Source organism: Hippichthys cyanospilos, chromosome 19 (assembly GCF_059441005.1).
Source record: "Hippichthys cyanospilos isolate Australia breed blue-spotted pipefish chromosome 19, RoL_Hcya_1.0, whole genome shotgun sequence".
Lineage (NCBI taxonomy): Eukaryota > Metazoa > Chordata > Actinopteri > Syngnathiformes > Syngnathidae > Hippichthys > Hippichthys cyanospilos.
The window spans coordinates 13258700-13279902 of NC_142387.1; the positions used below are offsets into that span (position 1 = coordinate 13258700).

A 21203-nucleotide genomic window follows, 5' to 3' on the forward strand; every position below is an offset into this window, starting at 1 on the left:
CACAGGAAATACTATGAAATAAATAATATATTTAATTCAAAAAAGTTTGAACTCAATCACTGCTATGATGAACATCAAAGTTCTATTATTGTGTTAAATCTCAGATCTAAAATGAGGAAACAATGCCATCTACTGGTGATTGGGCATCAATATATTTTTTTTTTGTTGCCAAAATTGAAATGTACTATGAAGTCAAAAGCTGTAGAAAAACACATTTTAGAGAATGAAATAAATCTTTAGATAAATCGTCAGAGACAAAAGAGGTTGTAATGTGGCGTCTTTTTAAGTGAGACAGCTACTACTCGGACTAAACAAGGCATCAAAACCATTGAGAGGTTCCATAGCTCTAATGTGTAAGGTGTACCTCAGGTGTGCCACAAAAAGTGCTGGTGGTGTCCGTCTGGGAAATACCTTCCTTGCACAAGCCGAAGTCAGTCAAAACAATGTGACCCTTAAAAGACGGCAGGGCAGAGGATATTATTAAATGACATGTGCCACAAAAAGTGTTTCATTTACGTGGAGGGATGAGTAGTATATAGTAATATGCATACTGTTCTACAATAATTTTGAAATGAAAATTTTAAATAACATATCAACAATATTTTACTTATTGAGCATGAGGATGCAAGGGATTTTTACTTACCTCGTGGTCAAGCAGGATATTTTCAGGCTTCAAGTCTCTGAAAGGAAAAATCACAATTTTAGTTGATTGCTTGATTCCGCGAAAAATGAAATTACATGTTTTGTATGCATTAACTGAGTTCAATCTTAAAGCCGTATTTAATCCTTTTTTTCCTTTAACTGACTTATCTGATTGTTTTGTTGACATTCTCGTTAGCACAGCTCCATCTAGTGGATACATAACGCAACCCCAGCCACAACTGTAGCTTCTAGTCTATGCGCCTTATAATGCAGCATGCCCTATAAATGATAACTTTTAAAACAGGTCATTCATTGAAGGTACACCTTACAATCTGGTGCGCCTTATAGTGCGGAAAATACGGTCAGTCAAAAATTGATCAGTAAATTAGGATACTTTTGACAGCAGATAATCAGAAAAATAACTAAATGTTATTATTTGAGGGTAATTGTGGCAACACTGTATGTCGTGGAAGAACCGCTACGTACCTGTAAACAATGTTGAGCGAATGTAGATAGCCAAGCGCGCTTGCCATTTCAGCTATGTAGAACCTGGCTCGGGGTTCCAGAAAGGTCCGTTCTTTTTGGAGGTGGAAGAAGAGCTGACGAAGACAATTGGTGTCATTAGTCATCGTTCAAAACTGAGAGCAAGTTTGTGTCATTTTGGTTCTAAAAATAGAGTTTACAACAGATTTCATCAAATTAGTCGGATTCTTTATGGTTGTCACTTGAATCACTTGACTGGAATTTCTTTTTTTTTTAATGCAAGGAGGTGTGGCGGCTTGAGACATTCACCGCCATCCTTGTCAATATTAGCACGCTTGTTCATAGAAATGTCATGTTTTCTCCTGCCGACTCACTGTCACATGGCAGCTTTGTAAAAGGAAGATCCACAGAGGAAGTTCCGATAAGAATGTTAGCGTGCGCTAGCTACGATTCTCCTTTCAGAGTTAAATTCCTCTGACAGCGCTTGTGTGTTTGCCTTTTTCCATAATCAGCTGTTTTTTTTGTTTTTTTTTTTTGGTCTTGTGACTCACTACTCACTTCTCCGCCGTTGACGAAATCCAAGACAAAATACAACTTGTCTGCGGTCTGAAAGGAGTAGTGGAGGCCCACCAGGAAGGGATGTTTCACGTTCTTCAGCAGAACGTTGCGCTCGGCCATGATGTGTTTTTGCTGGGACGCCAAAGATTATCAGGCGATGCTGGGAACACGGACGTCGTCTCCATATTTTTTGAAGACTTACCTCTTTTCTGTTAAGAATGACCTTTTTCTGCAGGACCTTGATCGCGTAATATTTAGCGTCCAGTTTCCTTTTGGCAAGGAACACCTGATATCAAATTGGGAGAGAAAGAAAGTATTATAGTATTATAGTATAAGGCGTACTTTTTGGTTTTCGGCTATTTGCATACCTTCCCAAAACTCCCCTTTCCGATGACTTTTAAAAAGTCAAAGTCGGTAGGCTTGGCGCTGAAAAACAAACAACGTGTCGGTAACCCAAAAAAATTCCTTGCGTAAGAAGAAAACGTCACATATTTTGAACGTACTGCGGATTTCCAGAGGGTCCCAGGTTAATGTTTCTGGAAGATGAGTTGTTCTGTCAAAGAGCAGAGATAAAACATTAGCACGTGAGATTTCAGAGTGAAAATCTATATTAGGATGTTTTTTTTTTTTCCTTCACCTAAAAAGTTGTAGAACTGTTGATGACATTGCTAAGTATGCCCTGACAAAAATACAAAGCTCATCGAGCACCGTTATCTTGACCAATGTTTGAGTATCATTATTTTGGTTCTATGTTGTAATGTGTAAAAAAAACAAAACAAACAAACAAACAATACTTATATTAACTCTTGTACAGGATTTTGGCCTTGGTAGTGTGATAACAAAATGGCCGTGCCGTGTTGAGCTTTGAAATGTTGGGTGAAATTTCAGCTCCCTACTGTCTTCTTTCAATGTTTTTCCTTTTATGTGAAATGCCTTTGTTGTAAAGATCAAAGGATTGGACAAAATACCACACAAGGGTTGAAATAGGTAAAATTGGCCCTGCCCTAGTAGAAATGTACAAATACAAAACATTAATTTTAAAATCCAAACGTCAAAACATTTTGATGCAGCTCTACTTACTTTGTCGTCTTCATCTTCGGACGCGTCCGAGTTTTGCAAGTTTTGCATTTTGTCCATTAGCAGGAAACTCCTCACATCTGGACTGGAAATTTTCAAAAGAGAGACAGAGAATTTGTAAATATTTGGTAAAGGAAAAGTTATAGTCTTTTTTTTTTTTAGTAAGACAAAAATCTTACATTTAAACAGGGGTGTGTAGACTTTTAATATCTACTACCACACCATGACTTAATGATATTTGTCCTTACTTGTTGCAAAGCTGTGGAAGGGACACGATGCCTTTGATGAACTCGTGCAGGCCGGCTCGCCTCTGTTTGATGAATTCTATTTTAAAAAAAATAAATTGAGAAATAGTGATGCTTAAAACCACATGTTACAAAGTGGACTGAGACTCACCAGGTTCAAAGTTATCCCCAAAGATCCTCTTGGCGGGAATCTTCAAATTTAAAGATGGGAACTGTTTTTTTAACTGTTACAACGAAAAAAAAAAAAAATCAACGTGGTGGGGGCCGCTGCCGCACCGTGCTAAATCTAAAATGGCCGTCACTGACCGTGTTGTAGAGTTTATCAAACTCGGCGTATCGTCTGAAGACAAACCACTCCTGCTGCCCTACATTGACGATCACTTTATAAACCTGAAAAGGACAAAAACGTACATTTTTGGAGCATAAACACACCCGGGAAGACTCTGAACGTACCGTGTAGCGCTTTTTCTTGTCCCTCTGCTCATTGTGGCAAGGGATGCTGACATTGGGCAGGCCCGAAGGCTCCTCCATCGTGGGGAGGGGGGAAAAAAGGTCACGTGGTGGTACGCCGACTTCCGAGGGACGGGGAGTCAACTATGCATCCTGCAGGAGGAACAGAGAAAAATATCTTTGGTGGAAAATGCAGAACTACTGTAAAGGCGACTCAATGAACCTTCTGAATTTAACTTCGCCATTGAAATGCATTGACTTCACGGTGGTGATGAGAAAAATAATGGGTGGGTTAATAAAGAGTTAATAAAGTAAGGGTTAGTAAATGTTAGGATTAGGACTGCCCCCTTTCAAAAATATTAGGAAAAAAATGCTAAAAAAAAACATATACATACATATATAAGTAAAAAATATGAAACATGGCAAGTCACGAATATTCAATTGAAAAAACAACCAGTACAAATTTTAATTTATTTATCGACATCAAATATAGAATGTACAGTATACCTGCATGTTTATATTTACGTGTATAGGTATGTTTAAATATATGTTTGTATCAATCTATAAAACAAATCCATTCAATTTGAAGAATAAACACCCTGCAGGTTTCAATTTGACCCAATTTGGGTCTTGCTTTTGATACATCAGTATTAAGCAACAAAAAAAGTATCAGACAAATATTAACAAATAGATAATAGGCAATAAACAAACAGGGCGAAATAATGAAATATTGGACAGTCAAATATGAGTATCAAAGCAGAAATTAATGCAGCATATTAGACTATACGAATAAAATACTCTGCAGAAATATGTGGGATGATCGCAAGGAAAAATATTAGATACAAAATCCAATTGGAAAGTGACAGAATTATTTATAAAATAGTTTAAAACAGCCCCATTGGGAATTTTTTTTCCTTCTCTACATAAACCTCAGCAGAAATTCATTCATGTAAAGAGACAGGCAACAACTGTACAAGCGTCCAGTCTGATTGCGGCCATGCGTTATGTCACGTCTTGAGACAAAGCTCTTTGTATCCCCATCTGAGCACGATGATTGTGCTCCAGCCAGTGAGGTCGGCCTGGTTTGTTTAGCGCTCCCTTTGTTTCTGTCCGGCCGCGAGCCTCCGCGCTTCGGCCGTGCACGAGGGAGGAAAAAACAAACGTTTCTCTATTGATCTGGCACCAAACGCATCCTGGCAGGATGCGGCATTCTGCTCATGTCCAAGGGGAGGGGGCTGGGCCTCTTTTGGATGCATCCAACGTGAGACTAAGGCCTCCTTTTCTTCCCGTTTTCACTTTGCAAGTATCACCTGCGCCACGGTAGTTAGGGGATTTGCTAACAAGCGTGAATCCAAACATTATATACATTTAACGCAATCCAACCGCTGCCAAAGCAATAACACTTAATGTAGAAATCCAGCTAAAAATAACAAGTGAGAATACAAAAAATCTTTTAGAAAATAATCGAAAATAGTGTGTGAAAAACATAGACTACAATACAATCTTTAAAAAAAATAAAATATTGTATGAAAAAAATACACAGAGAAAGCTGTTTTAAGCCGTGGCTAGCATTGTTTTTAGCATTGGCCGACATATTTAGCATTCAGTTGTATTTAACTTTTTGTGGGATATCTTTGCAGTTTTGATGTAAGCACTGTTTATTTTTAAACCCCTACCACTTTTGTACAATACATTTCAAGTAGCATGTATGTACAAATGTTATTTTTGCTTAAGTTCCTCAATGATTGGTTGTGTGAACTTTGAATGCACTTTTAGTAAAAAAAAATGTTCAGCGCCTCAATCCCAAACCTGATTTTTTACATTCCGGCAAGACTTTTAGCGAATGGAGGTTAACCTATGCAATATGTATAATTTCAGTCAACTTCAGCTACTCCTACTTAAGGAATGCTGGAGCTTACTACACCCGCCGACAGGCACCGCTTATTGGATCTAAACAAAGGGGAATGAATGATGGTTAGCTAGTCCCAGTGTTCAAACCACAGCGTGAAGCAACATGTGCTGACAGGCATAAATATTCCAAGGTTACAATGTGGAATCCAAAATAGAACCCTTCCTTCCTAAAAGGACATGCTTTCAATTCATACATAAACAATTTTAGCGGCAGAAATTCATAACATGTAAAGACCTTAGAAACACACACACACAACAAACTAAGGATGCCTGAGTGCCGATACATTAAGCCGATTCTAAATTATCGAGTACTTCAGGAGGCTACCAGTGCCATCAACTGATACTTAAGCCCATCTGTGTCAAGAAAAAAAAAATTCCTCACAATTTGCATCATTTTGTTAACTTTTATGTGTCAGTCGTACCAGAGAGAATCAATATCATACATCGATGTTTACGCAGAGTGAATAATCCTGCAGGTATCGGTTGAAAATAAGAGGAATCGAAAAGAAGTGTGCTACGTTTTAATTAGATCACTTAGGTAGATACTAGATACATTCCATTCCCCTATATACAAGTACATTGGTAACATTCTGCCTTATTATTGATGAACACTAGTGCATTTTAATTTTAGATTTTTTTTCTAACTTGAATGCTCTCAATTATTTTTATTTTAAAAACAGCCCACAAAGAACCAAATTTAATTGTGAATGGGAAAGTTAAGTCTTTTAAAAAAAAGACTAGCTTGTCTTAGCTAATTAGGCTCGATGACTTCTGTCTGAATTATAGAAAAACAAATTCAAACGGAAAACGAAAACCAGGAGGAATATGGAAAGTCAGTGTTACGTCATAGAATCGTAAACGTAAATACATCCGCATTACGCACACAATATTAAATAAACAGTAACGTTGCTAGCCAGCGCGACATTAGCGATGCAAGGTGACGTTTACGTCGCTCGTACCTTTCGGTGTTTCCAGGCGGCGCTCCTCCGAATCCTCGGTTAAGCCAACATTTTTTTCTGTCTTTTCTTTGGGTTAAAGGGACCCGTCGCCCCCGAGAACCCAACAAAATGTCACGGTTGTGGATATTCTGCTGCTGCCTGTGAGATTCAACACAGACAAGCAGGAAACATCAGTCTTTCCTGGTTGGGGAAAGTTCCAATGTAAATTCGTCACGGGACCTGAAGGCAACAGGCGTGTGTGGTCCACAATGAATGCATGTTTCCTATTCCGGTATGCACATTCAAAATAAAGCTAAAAAGAACGTGTAAAATTACGAGTAAACAATCACGAGCGGATAAATTGATGCTACCAATCCAACAAAAGTTGTCAAAATAGTTTTGAGACAAATTATTAAAACTTAAAACTGCGAAGAAATAAAAAATTGACGCACACATCCGGGATGTTTACCTTTCTTACCAATTTCCGGTTTAACCTGCTGTACAGTGATGTACTTTACACAGATGATGACTCAATAATGCAGTCCAGTCGGGAAAAAAAGTGAAAATAGGGCCACCTACAGGCTAAGGTACAACACGCTACTAAAAGGTCGAATAAAATAAAAACTTGGCAAATTATTAGGTGGAAAATACACAAACATTGGGCAAACAATGCACGCTTATTGGGTGGAAAATACCTAAGTTGGGGAAAATGTTAAAAAAAAAAATAATAAAAGATGTAAAAGAAAAAAAGCACTAAACGTACTAAATATTAGGAATAACATGTAAAGGTATTTGATTTAAAATGCCAAATAAAATAGTTATGGACTAGTTTGTTTGTTTGTTTGACAGTTTTGTCCACTGGGTGGCAGCAAATATCTTACAAAACAGCTCAATTGAACCTGAGTTTAACATTTTGCTCAATGATCGATTATTGTAAACGATATGTTCTCATTTTATGGTGTTTCATTTCGCTTACTCTCCTTCCGGTACGTGTTAGATTTTCTGTCCAGCAACGTTCAAGACTTTTTCACCTCGATGTCTTTTGGTGATGAGCAATCTTGAATCTGCACCAAATCATACTTTTTGCAATTCTGACTCGATTTGGGAGATTTCAAGTACATTTTTGGAAAATTCTGACATTTGCATTCGTGAAAACTGCTTAATGATTCTTGCCAGCAGAAAAATTATTTATGCGGTTGTGTAAACCCCTTGGAGGGGCCCCATGGCGCCCCCGCGGCCAAGTTTTGGGTCACTGGCGCCCGCATAAAAGGGCCATTCTGCCTCACTAGTGACAGTAGCGCTTGTCCGCTTCCTCAAATTTTCCACCAATCGCGTGAATCCAACCCTAACTCTTTCCGCCAATCAAACGCGAGAGCACCCTCTGTTCTTGCCTAAACATACGCGTGCATCGCCTCCTTCCTGTCCAATCACAGGCGAGGCCGCTCGCACAGGGGGCTGGACGCGAGAATCGGCGGGATGGACAAACGTCACATCGCTGAGAGAAGTGAGCAAGAAATGTCCTCACGGTGAGGAACGAAAGTAAAATTACTGCGTTTTTAATCCGTTTTAATTGTCGTTTTACCCCGAGGAAGAACCCCCGAATACTTCGAGAGGCAACGAGGGTGAAATTGCGCAAGTCTTTGGAGGGATGTTAACCGCCTATACGTTGCTTTTTAGCAGAGAGAAAGTAATAATGAAGACTTAATTATTAGCAAGATGGCTAGCCCAATAATGCTAACTCGATCCGGAAGCGATCGGCCTCGGACACTTCTATGGATGAACGTCCACACTCGTGGAGTTTGAGCGATCTGAGGCATAATAACACGCAGAATAGTTCCAACGCATCCTCGCCGCTGTCATGGACAACGCGCGGTCGTCACGCAGGTGGGTGGTCGACTTTTGATGTCGTAAAGTCAGGTTTACGTCACTGTTTACGTACGTTACGTTTTTGCACGAATGCACGTTTTAATGTTATGTAAGGACGTGTGCACGTTAATAACTTGCATATAAGCAGGGTGTTAGTTGAATTTGTTGTTTTAAGACACCGTAACTAGATTGGTTTGGGTTATAACATTGTCTATGAATAGAGTAATTAACAACCTTAGCGCTTGAAAAATTATTCAGATGTATTGCACTTAAGTAAACGTCAAAAATCGAAATGTTATTTCTGCACGAGCGCTTCGTTATTATATTTGCTCAACACAACTTTGTTTTTAGCCTATCATGTGTTTTAGAAATGTGGAAAATAATTTCATGTAACTAATTTTGTAAAGCACAGTAAAGTTAACTGGTATGAAATTGACTCCTTTCTGCGATGCATTTTTTTCCCCCCACATTTATGCGTTGTCCTAAATAAAGACTCAACAATCATACCGCAGCATCATAGCTTGTTTGTGTTTTGGAACTCAAAAAGAGACAAATTAACATCAATCATTTCATTTTTAAAGATTCCAAGATCATAAAACTAGTTGATAAACAAAATTTCAGCTTTTGTTAAAATTAGACTGTGGTTACATAATTTGACTTTGACATTTCCATTTATTGCACATAAAGAGATGTAACATATAAATGTAATAATACAAACATATATCAAACACCATTTTGCCTTTTTGAAATGTCTGCAAAAAGAAAATATTTTACTCAATAAAATTGAGTTCGCGCTAAAGCCATATGATATTAAAGTCTGAACACAAACTGAACAGTTAGGGATTCGCCACACCCCAATTTACCGCTGGAGGTGAAAGAACCCCTTGATGGCTTGCAATACCCCCCACCCCTCCTTTTCCGTTCCTGCTTATGGTGTTGACAGAAGCAGCTCCTGCCAAAATCCAAGTGACTCACTCGAGTTTCCACAATGATTAAGAACTTTGGAGCAATCCATTTTTCCCTCCAAAAATAATAGACAAATAATACAAATATCGAAGCAGAAAACAAATAATGTACAAGTAATAGATGGGAAAAATACACAGGACAGGCTATACAAAAATATTGAGGATGAAAATCCACAAATATTTAGAATTATTAGAGTTGAGAAATACAAAAGTAGTCATTGAAAAATACAAGTATAGTATGCACAAGTTTATTCAAAAATGCAAAAATTACGTGAAAAATATGAGCGATTAGATGAAAAATAGGAAAATACACAAATAAAACAAATAATTTTTAAATTAAAAAATGAAAGAATGAGACGTTTTGGTGTGGGGAAAAAAAACAAACAAAATAGGACCAAAACAAAGGAAAATAATAGAAAATACTGTCAAAAATACAAAACTACTAAGGGAAATAAAGCATCAAAATATTATGCCAAATTATGTGGGGCCTGATGATGCAAAGAATTGTCATCTTGGCACATAATTCCTGCTTTCACGAGTGTGTGTACTGTTTCTCCATGTGTACTTGAAGCCACGACGAGGACGAAGAGCCGCACTCCGCAGATCCTGACTTGAAGGAGAGGAGCAAAGACAAGAAGGTTTTGTGCAAAGTCAAGTGGTCCCGCGACGAGGTCCGAGCAGTGCACTTCGGTCTTAATGTTGAATCGTTTCGCCTAACGACAAGCTGAGCCTATTTTTGTTTTTTGTCGTTCCCCAAGGATGAAAAGCTGAAAAAGCTTGTAGAGCAACATGGCACGGATTCTTGGAAATTAATAGCCAACTATTTTCCCGTAAGTGATTGGAGAGCTTTAACAGTGAGAATTCAGGGGTGCTGATGAGAGGTATCCAGTATTTGTTTCCTCATGTAATGAGATGTCTTCTTCACATGACAGGGGAGGACAGATGGCCAATGTCAGCACCGCTGGCAGAAGGTGCTCAACCCTGAGCTGGTGAAAGGCCCGTGGACAAAGGAGGAGGATCAGAAGGTAAGAGGATCCGGGATTGTTCTGTGTGGCACACCTATTGTCTGTAAGTGATAGGGGAGGCAGAAGGCAGTCTGCGCCATTTTTACTTCCCGCCAAAATCAAAATGTTCTCAGATCCAGCCTGTGGCGCCTGATCCAAATGCTCCACTACATCATCGCTAATAAAAAGAAAAAAAAAAAACACCTCACAAGTGGCTGCCTTTCAGCTCTTTTCCTGCAGGGAGGGGGCACACTCGCCTGTTATGAAATGAACAATATCCTTGAATGGCGCAGGGTTAAAGCAACGGAATCTTTCCGCAGGTGATCGACCTGGTACACAAGTATGGCCCCAAGCGCTGGTCGGTGATCGCCAAGCACCTCCAGGGCCGCATCGGAAAGCAGTGCCGCGAGCGATGGCACAACCACCTCAACCCCGAGGTGAAGAAGTCGTCGTGGACCCAGGAGGAGGACCGGATCATCTACGAGGCCCACAAGCGACTAGGCAACCGCTGGGCTGAGATCTCCAAGCTTCTTCCCGGACGGTGGGAATTCCTGGTCGAGTGCCAGGGAAAAAAAAATCTCCCGTTATATGAGCAGAAAATGTGTACAATTCACCTTCCCGAGCATTTTTAGCAAATCATGAGTATTTGTAACGGGTTTTGAACAGGACGGACAACTCCATCAAGAACCATTGGAACTCTACCATGAGAAGAAAAGTGGAGCATGAGGGCTACCTGCAGGATGCCAGTGCCAAGACCTGCACGTCCTCCCACGGTGGCTGCAAGAGGCGCCATCAGTCGCAGTGTCCTCCTCCGACGTCGGCCGAGCCGCAGCATTGCGATCGGAGCCCCCTGCCCCCTGTGACCACACCCAACCAGGTCCACGTCCATTCCAGACTTCCATCTTAATTGCGCTTGCATGACACTTTTATTGGATCCTGCTTGTTTTTCTTTTTTTGTAGATGGCGGGCTATCACTTCGATCCTCAAGGTCGCCACCTAATGGACACATCAGGATTCATTCCGGTGCGTTCCATTGTTTAAAACAGTTTTATGGTCTCCTAACTAGAGCCTGGCAGATTAATCGGACAAAATGTTCCCACTTAAACAGCAAAATAATTTTACTTTCTTACGAAACAGTAAATTCAGTACATTAGGCATGGGTACTTTTAAAATTCCGATTTTAGTCTTCATACACAAGCAGAATATTCCAGACTCCTGCTCTGCTATCTAATAAGTTGTACCTACTCTTGTCGACTGTTTTTTTTGTTTGAATAGTATAACCTGGTTATGTCTCCTCTAACATTTCATATTAAAATATAAATAAAAGCATGTATCATTCCTGCTGATTTGGTATCGTATTGGTATCAAACAGTACGCTAGGCCAGTTGTTCTCAACCTTTTTTCAGTGATGTACCCCCTGTGAAATATCTTCTCAGCTAAGTAGTCCTTAACCAAAAGAAAAAACAAAGACTTAAAACATGCCATCTGCTTTGTTAAACTTTACACCTTTCTAAATTTTACAACAATATCGGTATTGTATTGACACCTTTCTATCTCATCTTCAGTGTGTGCTGTATTCTATAATTTCTGTGCTTCATGTGTTCCTTCTTTTGATTGCTAACGCTGCGGACTTCCGAATCAAACCTTTTGACCGTCCTGTTGTTTTTCACCTAACAGGCGTCAAGGCACGCCACCGCCTCTCCCGTGCCATTTCTGTACTTGTAAATCTGTTTCTGTGTTGTCGTCTCCCGTTCCTTTTAACTCCCCGTCCGCCGCCCCCCCCTTTCAGCCACCCTGCCCGGATGATCCCGACAGAGAGCAAAGAATTAAGGAGCTCGAGCTGCTGCTTATGTCAGCCGAGAGCGAAGTCCGTCGCAAGGGCCCATGCGTAAGCGCAGCGCACGCCGCCCACCCGTTGGGTGTTAGCGACTTAGCGTAGCCTGCTTGTGGATGTGTGTGACATGCATATACTGCCAAAAACGAATATCTTCACAAATCTGGATGACTTTTTGCAGTGTATCCATGTCAAAATGAATAGCGCACTTTTTTCGCTGTAGTTTTTCCTCTAGTTGCTAGCTTCCCATCCTGCTACTCATCCCGACTGACTTGAAGGTGCACTTGTTGTCCTGCACACCCATCGCCATCATTTAGAAGCCATTCTAGTTCTCTTCACATCCATCAATTTCGTTCTGCCAATTATTTCATCTTGCGCATCTTTTCTGTATTACCAGAGCTTGGAGCAGTTTTTGGTCTGGTCGGACGGCGCCCCGGATGTGGCGAGCAGCACCCTGGAGGCACATGCCGACAGAAGGTCCTGGTCGGAGACGGAGAACCCACAAGGAGACCCCGGCCTTCTGACCGTGTCCCCTAACAAGTTCTTGGCTGTGGAGGCCAGCACAGCGCAGTCCACCCTGCAGACCATACGGGACTTTGCGGAGACCATGGAGCTCATCGATTCCGTAAGGAAGAAAAGATGTGAAAAGGCTATTTACTCTTTCATTGCCGTTCACGGCTATCAATAACAAATATCCATTTGGTTGGCAGTGAATGAGTTAAATGTGAACATAATTTGCATTAGTTCTAGCATACACAAGTATAAGTACAATATTAGGAAAAAAATATGCATTTGTATTTATTAGCCTAATATTTGATGCAAATACAAAAATATTTGACCTAACTAAACATTAAAAATGATCAGAAAACTAACATTCAAAGATGTAATATACTGTATTTATGTAACAGTACAATATCACCTGGAAAAGAGTGAACATGTGAATGAAATATTTGACAAATATAAGTGAACATACAGAATATAAACATTTGAAAATAATGCACAATATTGCTGGAAAAATACGCAAAAATTGGAAAACAGCAAAACAATACACACCACATAGGTTGGGATTCAAAAATATTACTCCAAATATAAGAAAATAATACACAATATGATCCACAATATCGATGGGGGAAACGAGAAAATACCAAAATATTTGACAATTTTTAGATGTAAAAAAAAACAAATCACACAATATATGAGTAAAAAAATACTAAAAATATATACTATAAATTATACTAAAACTATACTATACTATAACTATACTAACTATATTATATATACTAACTGTACTAACTATACTAACTTTACTAACTATACTATAACTATACTAAAATATACTAAAAATACATAGAATAAATTACTGAAATATTTGTCAAAATATATTTGACTATAGATGTGTTTTGCTGTGCAGGACCCGGCAGCATGGAGCAACGTGACCACTTTTGACCTCTCCGAGACCGTAGCGGCGCCCCGCCAAGACCAAGCGGCCTTCGCCCCGCTCCTCCAAGCCCCGTCCTGCCCCACCAAGGCGTCGGCGCCCAGAAGGAAGGGGCGAGAACGAGGCGAGCCGTCTCCTCTGTGTGACAGAACCTATTCCCCCTTTTTGGAAAACGTTTCCAATTCGCCCAAGCGGACGCCCGCAAAGTCGCTGCCTTTCACGCCGTCACAGGTAAACCTCGTCAGTCGCTTTTTCGCTAGAGATCCAGCTACCGTTTTGACGTTTCCTGTCCTACTGGAGTTCTGTAACATATCGGCGACGGAGCATCTCAACTTGGAGAACCCGGCGCTCACCTCCACGCCCGTGTGCGCTCAAAGGTGTCTCCTCAGCACGCCGCTTCAAAAGGAAGCCACGCCTAAGCACCAAAAAGAGAACGACGGGTAAGTGAAGTGCACGTCGGAAGTTAGCTTTCTAAAACCAATCCTGTCGCCAAAAATGTGTTATATGTCCGTTATGTGTGTTATGTCCCCATAGGTTTTTAGAGTCGATTATTTCATCGATTAATATCAGATCAATTAAAATAAAAAATGCACCAAAGTGTATTGCGAAATATTTTTTTCCTAATTACTGTAATTACTGTACTCTACTGTAATTACTATATACATATATATATATATATATATACATATATATACACTGAATGATTTTAGCTCCAGGACACCCAAGTTTCGGAAAACACTAATGATTCCAACACCGAGGACGCCGACACCGTTCAAGAACGCTTTGGCGGCGCAGGAGAAAATGCACGGCCCACTAAAGATGGAAGTAAGGAGTCACATATCAAAACTAGCACCGAAAAATAAATGAACAAAAAAAAAGATATCTATATTTAAAGCGAGGTACAATGGAAATAAGTGAGGATGCCGGTTTTTGTTTTGTTTCAGCCACAGCCACTAGCTTTTCTGGAAGAGGATATTCGCGAGGTTCTGAAGCGGGAGACTGGGGCTGACATATTTAATAGGGCGGCCATCTTGCAGCCCGACTACAGAACGTGGAAACAAAACGTAAACACCAGCATGCTTGTGCAATACACTGATGGAATTCTGCCTTATCATTGTGTTTTGTGTTATTATTGTAGATGGATAATCCGGCTCGAAAAGTGCGCAAGTCTCTGGTGCTGGATCCCTGGGGGAGAGACCCTCTCAATGCGCAGCTGTTCCAAGATCAGCTCAATGACGCACAAGTGAGGAAAAACTAATCAATTCTGCATTTGTGTAGATGACAAGGTTAGAATAATTGAGTTAGTTTTTCTTTTGAAATTGTGTGTGTGGTTTTTTTTTTTGGTTTTAGTTAGTTTTCAGTGCAAGTGTGTTAGTTTTTTTTTTTTTTTTTTAAGCTATCCGTCCGTTTTCTAGAACCTCGTATTCTCACAACGGTCACAGGCTTGCCGGTGCCTATCCCAGCTGGCTTCAGGCAGTTGGCGGGTTGCACCCTGAGCTGGTTGCTAGCCAATTGCAGGGCACACAGAGATGAACAACCATTCATGCACCAAATCACACTGAAGGACAATTTAATATGCCCAATACACCTGCCATGCATGTTTTTGGAGTGTGGCAGGAAGCCGGACTGACAGGAAAATAATTTAGAATTAATAGTGAAAAAACTCATATATATTTGTGTGAGAAAACCAGAAAAATAGAACCCTCAAAAAAAAAAAAAAAAAAAATCAGGGAGACTAAAATCCAATCAAATAAATTCAATACAATATGAAGAGATTATTTCTTGAGTAATTATCAGTGTCTGAAGTAGACTATTCCTCCTTATTGTTGTCCTCCAGGTCCCGGATGAGAGTCTCCTGTCCAACTCGTCTTTGAGCTCCCCGCCCCCCCAGCAGCAGCAGCAGCAGCATGAGGAGGCGGCGGGACAGGAGGAGTGCGGGCATCCTCTCGCTGAGCGCAAGGCGACGCCTTTGGAGGCCCCGCCCCACCCCCGCCGCCTCATTCAGAAGACACCCCACAGGGGGGCCAAACAGGTGCTTTACACTCGACGGAACAATTCCAACATTTCTATATCATGGATTATGTCCAATAAGACAGCCTGGATTATAGGATTTTTCTTTTATTTGACAGGATAAACTTCAGATCAGTTGATTAAAAAGGATGCGCGTTGTGTCCCGCAGATAAGCGAGTGGGAAGCGGTTGTCTACGGAAAGACCGAGGACCAGCTGAACATGACGGAGCAGGCCCGCCGGTACCTCAACCAGTACCCGTCGGCCGGCGGCCCCGCCCACAGGGCGCTTGTACTATAAGGACATTCTCCCCGCCGAAGGAAACGCAATCCCGTAAGAGACAATTCAGTGTCTTCGTTATAGGCATTTTTTTTTCCCTCCAAAAATGAGACTTTATCAATCCGATTCCTTAAAATAAAGCCAGGTAACAATGCACAATCATTTCTAAATTATAGGTATAAATTTTCATGATCCGACTGATTAATATTCTCGGAAATAAAAATAAATTCTCGGTCAGGCCTTACTACTCTCCGCGAAGGAATCCGATGCAATAATTGTGAGGTGGACGCTAACCCCGTTTTAAGTGAGATCTCGCAAAATTGCTTCATCAGAGCCATATCATGTCCTAAGAGGGAAATTTTTCATTTTAGGGGGTATTCCCATGTTTAATTACAAGCTGAATAGCACTTGTGAATGTTTTTAGTTTATATATTTAAAAAAAAAAAAAACATAAAAAAAACATCTCTTTGGTCCACAGCCGAGTTGAATGTATTTCATTGTAATAGAAAGGGTACCTTGATGTTAAGGTTGTTTGTATTTATTGTTATTTTTATTATTATTATCGTGACTTAGATATTAATATAAATCAGACAACCACGGAGTGAGTAGTTAAACTAAAAGAAAAAAAAAAAAGTTTGGCATATGGACAGTTGTTTGCTCGGAGCAGGCTGTAGCTGTTATTTATTTACTAATTTATTTATTTCACGTTTTCAAAGAGCAACTATGGAAATCATTTTTATTGTCACAATCAGCCTGTAGGATAATTACAGTTAATCATTACTAGGCCAATCATTATTTACCTTTTTTTTTTTAGTCGTTTAGAACCATATTTCTGACCTCTCATCATAGACAAATTGCACTTTTTTTTTTTAAACTATAAAATTATCATTATTTTTGGGGGGGAATGTGTAGTTATTTGTGTGTTAGTACAGTACGAATCGTCTTTCCTTATCCAATGCTGACAATGAAATGCTGTTTGATTGAATTGCTACAACGCTAATTGGATCCTGCACATATTAAGGACGCCGATACTTATAAAAGTGTCCCGATACTAAACACTAAAACCACACATCTCGGATTAGGCAAAACTACTTTAGTTTTATTTTCTTCTAATCTGGATTATCCTGCATTACGAGTGTGAATAAGAAGGGATTCTTGTCAGACAGATCAAGTGGAAAGATTAAAAGAGTATGTGTATATATTTTGGTATAATGTTTTATTTCTAGCAATGGAAGGCATATAACTGATCAAATGGAAATAGAAGCAATACTACTGTAATTGTGCAAAATGCTGGTTGTCCTTTGTAATAATATTTTATAGATGAAGTATGAACCTTGCCAATTTCTACACTGTTCTGCATTTGGTTCAAATAAATATAATTTGTTTGATATTTTGGGTTTAATTACTTGTATCAATTTCTTTGTCAGCCGCTGATGCACACTCACGCATTAAAAAGGCAAAAATCAAATCAAATTCAAAGATAAGTAAATTAAGACATTTGCTTGGAAAATACATTGCAATTTTTGTTTATTGTATTATTGTATTGTATTATTGTAAAAGGGAGTTAAAAACAACTCAGGAAACCGTGCTAAGTTATCAGGAATTTAGCTACTTTATTCAAGTACTTTTACTTAAAAAATACTCAAACATAAAATATAACAACTACTCTTACAAGTACTGTTAATCACAAAGTGCATAAAACTACACAATGTTGTCCAAACGCTAGGGCTGCACGATTATGTCCAAAATAATAATCACGATTGTTGGTCAATTATGAAATCATGATTATTAATCACGATTATTCATGTTTGGTCAAACATGTCCATTTGTTTTTTTTTTTGTTTTTTTTAAATAAGCGGTATACAAACAAGGCGTCAAGGCTTGATACTTAAAAATAATAATTATAAACTAAAATAAGAAAATAATAATGAAAACAAACACAGGGCAACATAGCTAACTTATTTGCTGAGTGCAACCCAATGAAAAAAATAAACCTACTTAAACCAAACACATTGATTACTTTTTAAGCAAATTTGAATCAAGTAGAAATCAGTCAAAATGTCATTTTCAGTCATTTGAAAGCAAATTTATTCCAATATTTTGGCCGGATTTTTCAAAAGCCAGATCAGCCACTTAGGTTGTCGCATGACCTCAGGTGGTTGTGACAGGTGAGTGGGTGCGGGCCCCGCGCAGGGGCCAGAATAAGAGGCCCTTCGCCCTTTACAGGGGTCAGCTGCCGGCCCACTCAGCCGTGACTTAATGCCCCCCGTGGACCCCTTTTGTCCTGTACACATTCACTCAATTGGCCACCAAATGGAACGAGAATGGGGCCACTGGCCTTATGGTCCAAGTGCACGCATATTTGCACGCCGTGTCCTCTGTTTGCGTGGACAAGAGGCTCTTTTGTCCACGGGCGACCCTGGCAAAGATGCCGCCCAGCTCTTTTGCTCTTAATTGCCGCTTGCCTTCTATCTATCTATATATGTATATATATATATATATATATATATATATATATATATATATATATATATATATACAACAATATCAAAAGTCATCTTTTAATGTCTGTGTTAGGAAAGTGCTCATTTTGGTGTTTGCGTATGTGCTTCAACATACACACCCACCTGCCTATCAGGGCGCACACACACACACATACACGCGCGCACACACACACACTCTGCCTTTGTGTGTGCTAGACAGCAGATGGCAGCCCATTATCAGGTTGACAGAGCAGTCATCTGGCAGGCATCCCGGTCCCCCACTCGCCACCAATCGGCCCACCCCCCCATCTCAACACGCTTTTTTGGCGGGAGAGTCCATGTGATCATTGGGATGCATGCATGTAAACCCGCCCCCCCTGTCCCCCCCATCCCCTCCCCCGTCCCCTGAGTCAATGCGTCAACATCATGTGACCTCTTGTGACTCCCCTGGGGACCAGTTGTAAACACTATATATATATATATATATATATATATATATATATATATATATATATATATATATATATATATATATGATTTTTTTAAAAGGCTATCAATTCGGCCATTCTTGTATTTCAACATCAGATCTGACCAGAAATGCTCCAGAATGTTTCCATGACATGATTACGAAGCAGAACTTTTGTTTTGACTAATACAAGGAAGTGTTGGTAATATTAGTACATTCACCTCAATTTCTTGGAGTTTGTGGTTCAGAGTACTTTTGGTACTGGGGTATTTTCAGTTTCAGTTTTTATAAGGACTAGAATATTCACTGTTCACCCGGAACTAGTGTTTTTGTTTATTTTATTTAAGGGTACTTTATGTTCCTTTTGTGTCTGAATGTATTTAAATTTTGTAAGTAATATATGTAATGGTAGATTGGCCTTTTTTTTTTAAGAAGATTATCAAACAAGAGTGTGTGCATGACAGTCAGCTGAGACCGGCACCAGCCAGCCTGCGACCCTTAGGACCATAATCGGCTCTAAAAAATGGATTGATGACATGTCCTGGGACCTTCTGCTCCGTGTTTGTATTTTACTGCCTCCCGGTGGTCAAAGTACGCACATAGACACAATGTCCATTATGAAGTGAATCATGCACACATTGTTTAATTCTTTAAATCAGTTATTTTTAAACGTAATTACTGTATGTTTTATGAATTAAGTACAATATTTTTGAACGTTGCGCCATTTACAAACATGTTAAGTTTTTGGGGGGCGTGTATTGTGTGTGTTATTTTTTAATAATTTCATTTGAATGATTATTATCCTTTGTATTTTTCTTCTTTTGTGTATGTTATTAATACTAACAATAATTAGCCAGCGTTTTTCACGGTATATGTTCACCTTTCGTTTTATATTTTTGTTTTGTGACATAGGCTATGAGTGTTGTTTGTTGAATATTTGTCTTTTTCACTTTTATTCTAAATTATGTCGCTTAATGCTCAATCTAATTTAAAAAAAAGGTACATTTCTGTATTTTTTTCCCCTTATTGCATATGCTGCACTCTGTAAGGACGATTATTTAATTCAAATCAATGGCCTCCTCTAGTGGTAGAATATGTACATTGCATCTAAGGTAAACTACACGCAGATTTATTTATTCATTTATTTTTTTACTACATGCAGAAATGTGGCATTTTTTAATTGCAAAGTGACGCAGATTTTAATGAGAGTTTATGTACTTCCGGGTCAGGTTGGTGATTATAACCTATATGGCCTAGTCTAAATAGAGAAGGAATACAAAAATAACAATTTTATATTCCTTTCCAAAGTAATGTTGCGTTCGCTTTAAAATATTACGCTATCTTGCACAAATCATTGCGAGTAAAATTCTTTAATTAACGTCTATGTACTTCCGGGTCAGTTTTCGACTGTAGCTTCCAATGTAGTGTTTGACAGACGACAGTACGTCGAAGATGGATAGCGATGTTGAGGAAGACTTTGGAGGGTTAGTTTTAAATTGTCTTTAAATTAAAACAAAATATGTTTACTCGGATGATAATCAAGAAGTACATACCGTATGTTTGAAATAAGCGTGCCAATGCAAAAACAACCGCGTTTTCTTGCAATTATTGCGAGGAAGCTAATTTTTGCTAGCAACGCAAAAATTGAGAGGCTACGCAGTTTTTGCGAGGGAACGCAACGTTTTTTTTTAATTGTTATTATTTCATTTCTGCAGGGATTGTAGTTTTTCTTTTACTGTTTGTTGTTTATCAGGGACCCCTTTATAATGTGCTTAATTAACATTTTCCATATCTAGAAGTAAAGTGATTGTACCACCAAAGCACGGTTTTAAAAACCACACAATAATCCTTAAGCGAAGCGAATTGCGTTATTTAATACTTGTTATAGTCATTTCGTGTGTTATATTTCGAAATAATAACTTCGGTTGCGATTCTGTTAAAACTAGGCGACGTAATGAGTTTACTTTGAAAGGTTTCCCGGATATTCGCTTGTTTATCTATGTGTGCTTGATGGGCACTCCGCTAGCTTGAAGTGAGGCAGACTCGTCGCAAAATCTTTATTTAAGTCACATGGGCTCACTATAAACCGGCTTGCATCCTTCCTCCACTTCACTTTTTGTTTTTATGCAACATTCCATGACTTTTTATGCTTTTTACGTCTTAAAGTGGCTGCAAAGTCAGCAAACAACCCCACTCTTGTTTTAAAATGTCCATGGAAGAGTAATTTTCATTTAGATTGTTGTGTGTGTTTTTTATTCTATTTTGACAATGACGGAGGAAAGCAGGAGCGAGCACAGAGCAGAAAGCGGGAAGGATTTGGACAAACAGCTCCGTTTACGGGTTTGCGTCCTCAACGAGATTCTAAAGACAGAACGGGATTATGTCTCCACGCTGGAATTCCTCACAGTGAGTTAATCTTGAGAAAAAAAGTGTTGGTGATCATGTCGGGAGCGGTGCAAAGTTGTCTGTGTTCTCACAGTGTCTATTGCAGGTGCTTCAGTCATAAAGTCAGCGCCAGTGTAGCTCGAAATGCAGTGAAATAGCTACAAAATAAGA

At 39.3% G+C, this 21203-nt stretch overlaps 3 protein-coding genes across 8 annotated transcripts in view; 2 read left to right on the forward strand and 1 right to left on the reverse strand.

The window, feature by feature from the left end:
- sgk3 (serum/glucocorticoid regulated kinase family member 3) overlaps window positions 1–6552 on the reverse strand; it is an 8532-nt gene extending 1980 nt beyond the window's left edge. Inside the window, exons 1-13 of one of the 2 annotated variants that reach the window (XM_088401505.1) lie at window positions 6326–6552; window positions 3459–3608; window positions 3312–3395; window positions 3157–3196; window positions 3009–3084; window positions 2764–2845; window positions 2187–2236; window positions 2052–2109; window positions 1886–1969; window positions 1684–1815; window positions 1129–1241; window positions 644–680; window positions 365–451 (exon numbers count right to left, since the gene is read on the reverse strand). In XM_088401505.1, the coding sequence (XP_088257631.1) occupies window positions 365–451; window positions 644–680; window positions 1129–1241; window positions 1684–1815; window positions 1886–1969; window positions 2052–2109; window positions 2187–2236; window positions 2764–2845; window positions 3009–3084; window positions 3157–3196; window positions 3312–3395; window positions 3459–3536 (921 nt within the window). In that variant the 5' untranslated portion in view covers window positions 3537–3608; window positions 6326–6552. Of the gene's footprint in view, window positions 1–364; window positions 452–643; window positions 681–1128; window positions 1242–1683; window positions 1816–1885; window positions 1970–2051; window positions 2110–2186; window positions 2237–2763; window positions 2846–3008; window positions 3085–3156; window positions 3230–3311; window positions 3396–3458; window positions 3609–6325 lie in introns of both variants that reach the window. The other variant, XM_088401504.1, reaches the window with a different exon arrangement.
- The window catches only part of mybl1 (MYB proto-oncogene like 1), a 20337-nt gene extending 3251 nt beyond the window's left edge, over window positions 1–17086 (forward strand). The window contains exons 1-16 of one of the 4 annotated variants that reach the window (XM_088401500.1): window positions 7642–8188; window positions 9707–9806; window positions 9894–9965; window positions 10068–10160; window positions 10460–10680; window positions 10806–11016; window positions 11100–11162; window positions 11929–12027; window positions 12371–12598; window positions 13385–13642; window positions 13712–13851; window positions 14122–14236; window positions 14356–14475; window positions 14550–14654; window positions 15249–15443; window positions 15591–17086. In XM_088401500.1, coding sequence (XP_088257626.1) covers window positions 8163–8188; window positions 9707–9806; window positions 9894–9965; window positions 10068–10160; window positions 10460–10680; window positions 10806–11016; window positions 11100–11162; window positions 11929–12027; window positions 12371–12598; window positions 13385–13642; window positions 13712–13851; window positions 14122–14236; window positions 14356–14475; window positions 14550–14654; window positions 15249–15443; window positions 15591–15719 — 2175 coding nt within the window. In that variant the 5' untranslated portion in view covers window positions 7642–8162 and the 3' untranslated portion in view covers window positions 15720–17086. Of the gene's footprint in view, window positions 1–7641; window positions 8189–9706; window positions 9807–9893; window positions 9966–10067; window positions 10161–10459; window positions 10681–10805; window positions 11017–11099; window positions 11163–11928; window positions 12028–12370; window positions 12599–13384; window positions 13643–13711; window positions 13852–14121; window positions 14237–14355; window positions 14476–14549; window positions 14655–15248; window positions 15444–15540 lie in introns of those variants that run through there. The other 3 variants (XM_088401499.1, XM_088401502.1, XM_088401501.1) reach the window with 3 other exon arrangements.
- Window positions 17087–20089: 3003 nt separating this feature from the next.
- prex2 (phosphatidylinositol-3,4,5-trisphosphate-dependent Rac exchange factor 2) overlaps window positions 20090–21203 on the forward strand; it is a 36144-nt gene continuing 35030 nt past the window's right edge. Inside the window, exons 1-2 of one of the 2 annotated variants that reach the window (XM_088402241.1) lie at window positions 20090–20131; window positions 20930–21053. In XM_088402241.1, coding sequence (XP_088258367.1) covers window positions 20100–20131; window positions 20930–21053 — 156 coding nt within the window. In that variant the 5' untranslated portion in view covers window positions 20090–20099. Of the gene's footprint in view, window positions 20132–20878; window positions 21054–21203 lie in introns of those variants that run through there. The other variant, XM_088402242.1, reaches the window with a different exon arrangement.